Below are 13,027 nucleotides of genomic sequence, written 5' to 3' on the forward strand. Positions count from 1 at the left end.
GCACAATCTAGGAGTTCTTTTTTTATGATAACTGGCATAACGCTACATAGAAAAGCACCAGCACTCGGGACAGGCAGGTTTATAGTTTACATCCGATGAGACGACATCCTATTCAAATAACATTCTGTGTTTTTAATGGTCCAGGCAAAATATACTGTACTGTAAATATACTTTGTGATTTTGTCAGACACTGCTGTTTGGGTGCGAATATACCTCAACTACGGCAACCGAGGTGGCTCACGTTTTGACTTTAAAAAAGATCATTTTTATTTTAATATCGATTTTTTTTTTATTTTAAAATCCATTTTTATTTACTTTTTCAAATTCGTTTTGGTTTTTAAATCTAATTTCATTTTTAATTCCAAATTCATTTCGTTTTAAAGTAGAATTTCGTTTTTGTTTTCGAATCAAATTTCATTCTCTTTTTCAAGTTGAAATTCATTCTCATTTTTAGCTTTGTTTTTATTTTCAAATCCACTTTCTTTTTAAAATTAATTTCATTTTCAAAATCATTTTCGTTTGAAAACCATTTTCATTTTCAAAACCATTTTCATTTTCAAAATAATTTTCGTTTGAAAATCATTTTCATTTTTCAAAATAATTTCCGTTTTAAAACCATTTTCGTTTTAAAACTTTTTTCATTCTCAAAACCATTTTCGTTTTAAAATCATTTTCATTTTCACTTCGTTTTGAAATCCGTTTTCATTTTTTTCCCGTTGACCTTTAACCTATGACCCAAGTCACGTGGTATTACTATTAGCCAATCATTGCTAACTTGCGTTCGACTGGGTATACTCGAAGCATTTACAGCTCCCTGCTTGAAGTTTTGTTTCTGCTGTACAAATATTTGGTAAGTGTCTACTTAGAATTTCTTTATTTGATATTCTGTGTGCTAGGTGGTATTGTAAATAGCGTGAGATGCGCGTAACCAGTTTTATGACGAGAAACAAAATGAGTAACGGGGATCGCGAGTACAGTGGCGTGCAACCCCATCCTTTTTGCATTATTTCTGTTTGAAAAGGGGTCCAGAGTACATCAAACTAGGATATGGCCTGTCGCTTTCTGATATACTTGCCCTGGACTTTCCTTCTGTTTGCAACATGAGGACAAATCTCTGTTGTGAATGTCGTATTTGCTCCTTCATCGAAAAGAAAAATACCGTTCCTGGGGGATATTGGCACGAGCGCGGTCTTCAACAGCACGGGTCCGATCACAGGGAGCCCAGGAACTATAATCAACTGTAGTACGCAGTGTTTATGAGCGGGGGGGGGGGGGGTTCTATTTCTTACACTAGATACCAGCCGATAACCCCCCCCCCCCGCTCATAGAGACTGCGTATTACAGTTGATTATAGTTCCTCGGCTCCCTGTGGTCCGATGACGGGTTTCTTACTCAGCATGGGGTCGGCTTTGATCATGGTCACAGTGATTGGAAGCAGTAATTGGCGATGTTGTACCATTTATATGCTTACTGTCTGGAAAGGGGTGTCAAATATCCAGTTTGTCTGAAAAGGAGTAGGCAATTTGAGCTTACTTCTGTCTGATAAGGGGTAGGGGTTTCAAACAATCAGATACACAGCCCTGTCACAGCCGGGCGTGTAACTCGCATCGACCGTGTGAATTGGGCATGAGTTACTATATTACCGGTCCGTGTTCATACTACTACTACTACTAATAATAATAATTTTATTAACACTTACACATTCCCCTGAGGGATTGGCAATGTTTACAAACGTTTAAGAAGGAATAAATAGTTACAAAAAAAATAGATAAAATAAAACAAACTACTAGTAAGTTAAAACATTACAGAGAGAAAAAAAATATAAAGATTAAATTATTACAAAATGCAAAACTTAAACTGTGACAGAAGATTGTCACTGGAGTTGCTGTCTTATTTTTAAACACTTCTTTAGGTACCTTGCTACAGGGAGTGTTAGACCACTCTTGTTTAGCAAGTTGTTTAGTTTATTCGATAAAAGTGTCCAAGTTCCTGTGCATTTGTTAAAATTTTGTCATGTAACCAAGTTAACTTGTTGTTAGCCTATAAATGTTGCAGGAGTGTAGCAGTGGTTGATTTAAAATCAATTTACAAATACAGCACAATAGAAATCATTTAATATCTTTTCTATAATTGTTTAAATTTGTTATTATATCACCCCAAGAAGTTAATTACTAATTTATGTATTTTCTATTTTTTTTACTTAGGAATTAAAATTATGAAGAAAGTTGGACATCGTCAAGGTATGTTTAAAAATTGTTTTGAAAATTATTGAATAATCTGTTTATTTAATAAATATAGTACATGTAATACCATGATGGCTCTTGTTTGAAATTCATCTTTAATAGAAGCTTGCATAACCAAAACATTACATTTATATGAGACCAATAGAATAAATGCAGTAGTTGATGACAGAAGACCATGCTACCCCTTCCATGAAATATCTTTCTTCTGTCATTGTTTTTTGCTTGACCTTGTACATGTTTATGCATCAGGTTTAAAGTGTCTGTGAAATGCACACATAAAAACTTGGTAGTTGTAAAACTATTCTTAGAAGTGTGTGAATTACGAATATGCTAATGAAAATCACGATTTTGCTGTCTGGGTATTAATGGAATATTTGATTGAATATGAAATACCCAAATATAATTCATTTTATTTCCCAGGTGCAAACTGGTGCAAAATGTTCTGGCGGCATTATACTGCATACCTATGCACAGTCGGTATTCCAGTACATGATATGGGTGAATTGAAAACTGATCACAATAATTTGGTCCAGTAACATCAAATCACCCTGAATTTCCATCTATCATGAATCGTATTTCAATGGTAAATGATATCATTGAAAGCAACCCAAACATCCGCCACACAAAAATCAAATTTAAGAACAAATTTTGCACTCAGAAAACAAATTTTGTTTCATTGTATCAAATCTCAAATCTAAATTCATGAAAAAAAATCTTACCCTTAAGTGTGATACAGAGTCAAGAAATTGACCAATGAAAAATGTGCATTCATGAACTTGTATCAGGTCATTGAATGTGCTGTATATGGTACCGGTACTAATACCAGTATTTATTATTACTGCCAAACATCTGCTGTGTTTATTTCATGCAAATTGAATTAATGTTTTGATAGAATTCCTACAAGTCCATTAAATGCATGCCTTTGTTAGTACTTCCATGGAGGTGATTACTGAATGATGATAACCAGACAAATCTTACTGAATCAAACATTTAATTTTATTCTCTTTTATACCATTATAAGCAACGATGACTGGTTGCGAAATTAATATACATGAAATAAGTCTGAACTCTCGTAAATCAATCATATTTGGCATCCAAGATTTCCAAATTAGTGGAAGTTTATTTTAGATTATATACTGGTAAATGTCAATAGACAATAAATTGGAACCTGGGAGCGCTCCCTGCACCACAATCCAACTACCCTATCAGGAATTTCAGACAACATGGCAACTTATTTACATAATTTAACATAAAATAATAATGGCTTTTCTATTTTCTTGTTTTCTCACGCTCAAATACTAGTATGCTTTGAGAGAACACTGCACTATTTGGAGGTGATTGCTCCTTAGAGATAACCACTAAGACATTGCTGACAATGAGCGTATACTATTACAATTTTTTTGAAAATGTTTCACCACAATGTGCACAACATTTCATTCAAAGTACGTGCACAGTACATGTATACCAAAAGTTCATTTTTTTCTAATTTTTAACCAAACATTCTGTTTTTAGAGTAGACATCAATAAAACAATTTTATTTTTATAATTCTCTGAAGAATGGGATGCTGTGCGTGAGCGCCAACAAGCTGTAAGAAGAGCATCAGGAAAAAAATGAAATTTGAGATGTCCACAAGTAAGAATATGTTTTCTTTCATTACTCGTCTATATACTATTGGTAATTCTTTGGTTTACTAAATTATTTATTTTTGTTTTATCATCAAAGATATATAACAAAACCATTTCATTTTCTTATATATTATATATTTGTTGTGTACTATGCATTTACAGTACGGGGTAGTTTGTAATTTTCCCTATCAGAAACTTATGTTTTGAGTTCTGTATGTGTGTTTGTATGTGTATGTACAAATTAAAAAAGACACCAATAATCAACAGTTGAACTTCATCAACCAATTAATGCTGATTTCATTAAAACTTTGTATTAACATCAGTAATGCATATTTTTTTGTTTCTTGATTTCTTGTGTTCATTAACGAGTCTCCTACCCCGTTCTCAGACTTTCACCGATTTTGTTTAAATATTTAAATATGGTATTTAGAGATTTCAAGTTTACTTGACTGGGAGCCATTTTCGTCAACAAAAATGAAATCACAGATTTTGTACATGTCATCAACCATTTCTCAGGCATGCCTGGACAGACTGGGTGTGAATGTCACTCATGATAATGATATTCTACTTTGTCCCTGTTTTCTGAAAACGTATATATATATTGTCACTGGTGGAGTATGTCCTAATCACAATTACACTACTAGTATTTCTTTTTTTCCCTCTTACCACCAGTGATGTTTAGCCACAATGCCATAATGAACACTATGACATGGTGCAAATATGTTGCATTTCTTAGTACAATGTAGTAGGATTTATAGTATAATAAGCTAACTTGTTACCCTGACTCTGATTAGTTTTTGGTTGAAATCTGTGTCAACTGTGTATTAATAACCTAATTTGCATAATAATTAGTCAATATTAAAATGCCTCTCAACAGTCTCAATGAAAGTTAGTACATAGGTTATCTTGGATACTCCACAAACCTAATTTATTTACAGTTGAAATTTATGTATGTAGTTTTTTATCTGACTATCTTCAGAATATGGTACACTTATCCTGGGTTGTGTTTTAGTTTGCCAGTGTTTGGCCATATTTCAGCAACCTTGGGGTTGTCATGGCAACAGATTGACTCAGCAGTGTCTCTTTATTGGCCAAACAAATTAAGGTTAGGTTAATATTTAACCAGGTTTAAATCTGGGGTAGCTGCTCATTTGCATTCCTCAGAGGCAGTGAGTGGGTGTGCCTCATTGTAACCAATCAGTGCTGGCCACTTTGTATAAGTAAACATAGCTTACATTTGCCATTTGATAATCCCTCTCAGTGCACGGCTAGCAATGCATGCAGCAAGCAGCTGAATTTTATGTAGTGCCAACATTTCTGCCCCCCCCCCCCCCAAAAAAAAAACCCATTTGGAATGGTGGGTAGCTCTTTGTGTTTTGTTTGTTTGTTTGTTGTTGCTTGCTTTATTTAGACGCTTTGAGTTTTGTTATATTTTTCTTTTTTTCTTTTTCAATTTGCTGCTTTACAGTCGCTTTGAGTTTTGTCATTTGTGCCAATTTTCTGCTGTTTATTTACTTATTTTCTTCATCCAGGTGTTTGAGTTTGTTTTCATTGTTGTGTTTTAGTAGTGGTCTTAGTTTGCCAGTGTTTGGCCATTTTTCAGCAACCTTGAGGTTGCCATGGCAACATATTTACTCAAACTCTGGCCCCCTAGTTTTGTTATTTAGAATAAACCTATCCCTATTGGATCCCAGACACTTATGTGTGATTGTGCATCATTATTCAGCCCCCTTGTGGTATGCAGCCCTATCGCAACCTGGATTTAATTACTATAAAATGTCAACCAGGTTCTATTTGGTGTGACTAGCTTGTATTTTGTTCAAGATTTTTCAAAATTTGTCTAAAATAAAATTTATATAAGAGACCTTCAGATTAGTATTTTGTCAAATATTGTTTTTGATTTACAGATCTGTTAAAACATATCTCACATCACAAATCAAAACTCGAGGCTTAGATATTTTTTCTTTGTTTTCTTTCAGTTATTGACTATAACTAGGTTGAAATTTAACAGAAAATCAATGAAATACCAAAAAAGTGAGGCTTTGAAACAGTTGGTGAGTATAATTATAACCTGACACCTGTTTTTTTATCTAAACAAATTGTTATGCTGAGTTTCCAACTCGAAAAATAAGCTTTTTTTCTGATTTACATATCTGGCAATATTTTTTTTGTTATTACAAAATGTGCAAAAATGTTATCCACTGTGATAATGTAGAATATCATAAATGAATTGAAAAAAGTATGTCTTTGGTTATTTGTAGGAACATTTGTCAAAATTCTCAGAGTGAATCACCCCATACATAATATGGCTAGCTTTGTTTATCTTAAAATGGAAAAAATGATTTCTTAAATCCATAAGCAGGTATTGTAATTGATTAAAAAATAATATTTTCAGGTCAACCACTATAAGACGATTGTTTTTTTGTAGGTGGAATTCAATAAGCCATTATCTATATCTAATGTCCTCGATTCGTGTATGGAATTTTTCAAGATTTCTTATTCATTGAAATCAGAGTGCAAAATACTTGGTGGGCCCAATGGACCAGAGTATAAAGAAGACTGCCATATCCAAAGCAAAACTACATTTTGTTTTTATTCTCCGGTAAGTGTCCTACTAGTTAATCCAGTTGTAGTCATTTTCACGTCCATTTGATATCAGCTCTCAGACATGGTTGATATTGTTGGTGCAAAGACAAGACGTAGTGATTTGATTTTTTTGACCTATCTTGTAATAAAAGAAAATGGGAAAAATAAAATTGTGCTTGTCTGAAAGTGTTGTCATTGTTCTAACAAATCTTTGTATCCAAGATATTAAACTCAATTAATTTTTTACCAATCTTCTCTAATCATGTGTTTATTATCAATCATTGTATAATGTTGGTGCAGTTTAGTGTTATTAACATGTTTTTTTAAGAATGTGTCTTCAAAATCAAAATTATTCATATTTGGCACATACATCATACATATCAGTGTGTTTCATAATCAGATCAAAGATGGCCAAATAACGGCTGTTTTTATTTTTGCCCATATTACTACTACACGGTACACGGGTTTTGATATAAATAAACATTATGTTGTATAAGCCACTTGGAACTCAAGTTTCAAGGACACACTCGCGACAACCCCTCCGCTTTAATATGATGAGCACAAAGAGAACTTTCAAAAGTTTTTGAAATGAAATTTGATATGAACAGTGCATATGCTATTTTTTTTGTGGTTTGAATCAAACTGTTTACTTGTAGATTGTGCAGTTTTGTATGTAAGATAAAAGAATGATTTTGTTTCCAGGTGATGCCACTTTGACAGCCCCAAATAAGTTGCCATTTGAAATTACACAATCTGTAATTTCTGGATATTACCAAACATTTAATCATAATTCTATCTACATCTTTCATTGTTTAGTCGCCAGAAAATGAATGGGGAATGTAATTCATAAATTTTATTTATATATTATGTTGAGAGACTATATCATCTTGCAACTCTTTACTCATTTCTTTTTGACCATGTTATTCAGGAGGATGGAAATGAGGAAAGTTTGTCTGCATTCATGTTGTAAGTATTTTTTGATTTCATTTCATTATACATGTATGTATCACACACATGTTCCCCACCAGGCAAATTTTAAAATAACACAATGGATATAAAATATGATTGTTATTATTATCTATATCTTATATATAGTGCATATATATATATATATATATAATGTATGGAGCTATACCATTTCTTATGTATTATAATCAAACTATTGTATACTTCTTGTAATATATCTTGCCTTGTCTTTATAGAGATCACAGATCAAGTAATTCAGGTGATTCCTGCTCTATCGATACTGGTAGTATTCCACTTAGTTATAGTGGTAAGTGTCAGTTAAAAATCTCAATATGAATAATTACATTTTTGGACAAAAATTTGTAAACAATAACAACTTGTTGTCTTTTGTAAATAAGTCCTGGAAGAAAAACTGAGGCTGGTTCTAATTATTTCCCTACCAAATTCACAACGTTCAATTACCCACCATAGACTCAGGTCAGTCAAAATGACTATTTTGAACTGTAGGCATTAATCAGTGACTCTGTCGGTGACGAAGAGATAGAATCTAGGTCAGGTGAAGCCCCATGACCCCAAGATTCTCTTTTCCCTTACTTCACGAACCACGTGACCGAGGCCATATGGCAGCGCCATTAACGTCTGTACAATCACTCTGATTTGATTTTTTCTCTGTCTCGAATGAAGATGAAATCTAGCGTGCTCTGCCTGGATCGCTTGCTTTTCCTGTCCGGGTTTCTAGCTTGGGTTGTTGCCGCTGGGCGGCATTCAACATTCTAGCTGTTAGGATTAGTTTTTCTTGTCTTCTTTACCCTCGTGTGGTTTTCCCCCTTGTGTGTAATATTTTTTTTTCACAACAAATAAATTAATACCCGGCCCCACTACATAACCACTTGTTGGTTTCGTGGCAGCACCTTTTACTACTGTAATTCGCTTCCCTCATGCATGTCGTCTTCATTTTATGCTTGATCTACGTATTTAGAAATGAGTAGATGTAATGACAGCTCCATGACTCGCTGCCGTTTTTTGGCCTCCTTGTTTTCGGGTCGACTATGCAGTGGTCATATTCAGAATTTACCAGCATAGAACCTGTATCTGATATGCTTTTTCGCTGTGCCTGCATGCAATGTTCGGGGTCTTTGCCTTGAAGGCGTGAGTTTTTCACTGGAGTTCTGAGGTCTGAGATATTTTTTTTCGGTCCCTCAGAGTATACTATCCGTAATGACTCGGTGATCCACGCTTTTGGGGTGATACAGAGTTCCATCGATCTTAGTGATACGATGTAAATACCCTGATCCTAAGGCGACCACTTTCAGTTGCTACAAGGCTTATGGGATCACAGGCGTCGGGATCCAAAGCAACCCCGTCGATATGTCTCTCCCTGTCCATTCGAGTGCGGAGTGGGACACAGGGCACGCAAACGGCGTTGATGGGCAGACGTTGGTCTGCTACGGAGGAGGTAACGCTTAAGGCCCCCCGATGGGGTAAAATCTTATGCAACACTTTCTGCTGGACCAAATGCTACCCGGTCTGTGTTGTTTCGGGATTAGTCCCCAAAGTATGGGATGAGACCAAAATACCCCCAAGGCTCCTTCCCAAGACCCCGGTACCAAGAATTTTCGTTGGGCAGACCGGTCTATGGTGGGTATGAACTATGTGAATAGACGAGTTTGGAGAACCCTCTGCCTAAATTCAAGCTGACAAAATTAAAAACTACATCAACGGTGACTAAATATCACATTACAATGATTATCAAAAGCAACCTTCTAGACAGGAATAGTTTATAGAAGTACCTTATATGTTATATACACTGTATATTTTCACACCATATGATTGAATTCACATATTTATAGCAAATGTCCTGACAGAACCGACATTTTTTTCTCAGCTTCCAGTCAGTTAAAACAACTTTCTGAGATGGCGAAAACATGTAAAAAGGTTAGTATCTTTTACCATTTGCGCTATTTGATGGTAATTATAATTGCAAAAAGATGAGAAGATTAATGCTGATGAAAATGTTACTCATGTTTAATTCATTTTTGCCTGGTCAGTATCATCAATGATGAAGTCAAGGTATACAAGGGGTGGGAATATATGTCCTTGCTGTTTGAGATCTAGGCAAAGATTTATTGGTGGAAATAAAATATTTATGAGATGTAGGGAAAAGTAAACACAATGAAGGCATAGCAATTACTGATTTTGAGAACCAGATGTTGTTATAGGCTCCCCAAGATCTGTCAATTGGATTAGTTTAGTACTAAACTAATATGAGTTTATTTTGTCTCAAAAAGTAATTTCTGTAGAATGGATTCAAAACATAAACCCTGATCTTTATTGTGTACAAATGTAAGTCTATTATAAGAATACAACAACTAAACAATATTATTTTATTGCAGACAGAAGCAATTGTGCAACCATCTCCATCAAGTAAGCACTTATAAAACATTTTCTGTAGAATTGAAAATAGATGCACTACATGGCCATAATGACTTTAGTGTTATTTTCTTATTAGCTCCACTGTCGTAGATGACATAGTGGAGCTGTTCATATAGGTGATTGCCCGTCGTTTGTCCATCTACAATTGCACTTTCGACTTATTCCTAAAAACTAACAACTCAATTGCTTTGATACTTGGTATGTTGTAGGTACCTTAGTTGGATTTCTGTTAGATTGAGGTGTACCTGGTACATTATTTTTGTGAACAATTTGTTAGATGAAGTTAAGCTGATATGTTCTCAACAGCCAGGACCAAACTTTTTCGGGGGGTGGGTTAAACACGTTTTGTCTTTTAGTGTGTGTTGCTCAACATGGCTACCATAAATGTTCAAGTAGGACAATGGAGCTATTTTGACCTCCAGGTCGCTTGTAAATCTATAGTGTATATCGGGAAACCTTATTCTGTAGTAGTAGTGAAGAACTTTTTGAATCCCTTTGCAGTTAGTGTGTCTGTCTGTATGTATGAGTGTCTTGTCAAAGTTTTAATTGAATTTTAAGTCAACTATCCATAGCTTAGGGTTAGTAAAGAAAATGGTACAGTTTATATTAATATTAATATTAATGTAACACGTGATTACGTCAACGTAATGAAATCGCCCGATTTTAGTTACCAAATAAATTCTGGAAATTTTACCAGAACAGATTTAGAATTCAGAACCTTTGATACAACCCATTAACCACGAAACTAAGTTCGGTTGACAACGTGACAGAGTAATATTTATGAGGGGCTCGGCTGATGGCCTAAAAGTAATGACAATCATGCTAGTAAATGAATTCAATATTTAATAAAAAAATAAAATAAAATTCGAATAAATCCCTGACTATCGATCGATCGATCAATTCACTATAAATTCAACACAACACCAACAACATAAGTGTAACGGTAATAACAATAACAGCTACAAATGCCTATTACGTTGCATAAATTGCGTGATCACACATGAGAATACTTCAATGTCAATGGTTCAATGTTACATTAAAAGTACAGTAAATCAGAATATTATCGTCTTGTATAAGCAACTGGAAGTCCGTAGAACGTATTCGTTGCTCCCAGTTGATCGCTGTGAAGTCAGTCACCAGGAGACAGCTCGCTGCGTAGATTTCACGGTAGACGCTGGGCTCGATCGCTGTTAAACATCTGATGCGTTGTGCAGGTTGAGTTCAACAGGATAGTGTCCGGATTTGCACAAATTCAGGATGGCAATCGATCTCACAGACCGTGAAGGAATCCCTGTCAGGTCGCTACAGATTTCACGTCGTTGAGCGTAGATCGGCGAACTTCTAACTCAGTAGTCACACGATAAAGTAAGAATAGCATGGAAATATTAGGACACGTTTCTCAAAAAGCATAACTGTAACACACAAAATAATGCTATTTCATTGTACCATGAGACATTAGCTTCATGATTGTACACAATAAACTAATGAATATTGCTATGTGATTTATGACCAATTTTGTTAAAAATTATGACTAGACCTTAAGTCACAGAATATATGATGTTATTTCTACCGGTACTTTTATTTAATTAAACTTATGTGTGCCTGTACCACAGGGGTAAGCCATACACATGTTTAGTTTAGGGTTGAATTATGTGCTTACTAATTACCTAATTTAAATAAACCAATTTATATATTTTCCACTGATATCTAGAGTACTCATTAAAATTTCAAGTAAATGTTCTACATACATCTGTGAAATCCATGCATGTTAATTACCTACCTTATATATGGACATCTGTACGACTGTGCTGAACCTGGTTATTTTTTAGAGAATTTCTTTTTACGTACTTATGAGGTACATTGTTCTATGCAACTATAAAACATGTGTGACACATGGAGTTCTTATGGCAATCACATTCCTAATTTCCTCATTTAAATGTTTAACTCCTGGGTTCTATAATATCACTGCATCTATTAATTTTTGTTTTTTTCAGTTAGTGTTACAACATTATTGAACTTTGGGAGAAGTCAGAGATGTGTCCCATTGGAATCTGGTAAGTACAATACTCAACATGAATGTTTAGTCCCAATTTCAATGATGTTTAATTGGCAGAGTTATTCATAATAATGACTGTCTGTTGACTGTTTGGTTTTAATATATTTAATTTCATCTTCAAATAGTAACTTGGAATTCTTTCAAATTTGCTTTGCAGTCACCAAAGAGATGTTCATTTTTATTTCCACATTCATCCTGTATCTGATCAATTCAAAATTTACACATACTAAGGAAAATACATGTATACAACCTATTTTTGCAAAAAGAAATTTATCAAAAAAAACAAATATATAACTATTCGCCATTTTTGAGTCCATCAATCATATGCCCTGATCTTGGCATGAATGAAAATGTGCTTGTTTTCACATAGCTTTAATTTCATTGTTGTAATATTACAATATTGCTTTTCTGATTTTTAATTGCTAACAAAAGTTCTCAAATTCTGACTACCGGTACTTCAATTTCATCACAGAAAAATGTATGAGAAAAAGCACTTCAAAGTGTTCAAATGTACTATTTTAACATACAAGAATTTGTTTTTATTTTTTTACTGGCAGGCCCATTAGTTGCAGGGGAAATCAGTAGTTTTAAATACACTTCATTAGGAGAGTGTGCATGGGATGCCAAATCTTTTGAAATTAAGTTCCGAAAAGGCAATTTTATCGGTAAAGGTGCTATGAGAGCAGCTTATCATTGCTATATAGTCGATTCAAATCACCCTGATATTAACGAGGGAGGATATGTCATGAAGACTCATATTCAAGAAGGAATTGATACTCTATATGAAGGGCATTATAAACAGATAGGGAAATCAAAGATTGACCTGCAATACATGATGTCTAAACGTGTAAGAAATAAGATAATGAAATATTGGTTGTAATTTTAATATCAGTGTTTAATAAGCAAAAGTTCAGTTTTTACCACACATAGAATATAAAGAAGGTCTGTGCCAAATTTTAAATCCTGCCCATCTTTATGCATTTTTTTTAGTTTTGTGAATATTTTGTTTGAAAATACATACAACTTTGCTGAAGGGGTTCGGGTTTGCAGCCCACTTTTATTTTTACTAACATGGAGATTGTTCATTGATTTTTTAAACTAACCTTTCAACTTTCAA

The 13,027-nt window shown here is 34.2% G+C and overlaps 1 protein-coding gene and 1 long non-coding RNA gene across 3 annotated transcripts; both read left to right on the top strand.

The window, feature by feature from the left end:
• The first annotated feature begins 766 nt into the window (after positions 1–766).
• On the top strand, positions 767–3,860 carry LOC146745876 (uncharacterized). Its single transcript, XR_014929542.1, has 3 exons — positions 767–850; positions 2,205–2,240; positions 3,800–3,860. It is a non-coding gene; the product is annotated as an uncharacterized LOC146745876 (long non-coding RNA).
• Positions 3,861–5,834: 1,974 nt separating this feature from the next.
• Positions 5,835–11,994, top strand: LOC146745877 (uncharacterized). 2 transcript variants are annotated; one of them, XM_085499610.1, is made up of 7 exons: positions 5,835–5,923; positions 6,298–6,471; positions 7,384–7,421; positions 7,658–7,728; positions 9,307–9,356; positions 9,815–9,845; positions 11,849–11,994. In XM_085499610.1, exons 1-7 carry the CDS (start codon positions 5,888–5,890, stop codon positions 11,977–11,979), a joined length of 531 nt encoding a protein of 176 aa, XP_085355736.1. In that variant the 5' UTR covers positions 5,835–5,887; the 3' UTR covers positions 11,980–11,994. The 2 variants fall into 2 exon arrangements, with proteins under 2 accessions (XP_085355736.1, XP_085355737.1); XM_085499611.1 differs by lacking the exon at positions 9,815–9,845 and having other exon boundaries at positions 11,849–11,961.
• Positions 11,995–13,027: the final 1,033 nt, after the last annotated feature.

This window comes from Saccoglossus kowalevskii, chromosome 5 (genome assembly GCF_978046115.1).
Source record: "Saccoglossus kowalevskii chromosome 5, keSacKowa6.1, whole genome shotgun sequence".
Taxonomy (NCBI): Eukaryota; Metazoa; Hemichordata; class Enteropneusta; family Harrimaniidae; genus Saccoglossus; species Saccoglossus kowalevskii.

Coding starts and splice junctions, on each gene's coding strand:
- LOC146745877 (XM_085499610.1), top strand. CDS start 5,888: ATGAAATACCAAAAAAGTGAGGCTTTGAAACAGTTG. Junction 9,357..9,814: donor TGGCGAAAACATGTAAAAAG/GTTAGTATCTTT, acceptor ATTTTATTGCAG/ACAGAAGCAATTGTGCAACC. Junction 9,846..11,848: donor TGTGCAACCATCTCCATCAA/GTAAGCACTTAT, acceptor TGTTTTTTTCAG/TTAGTGTTACAACATTATTG.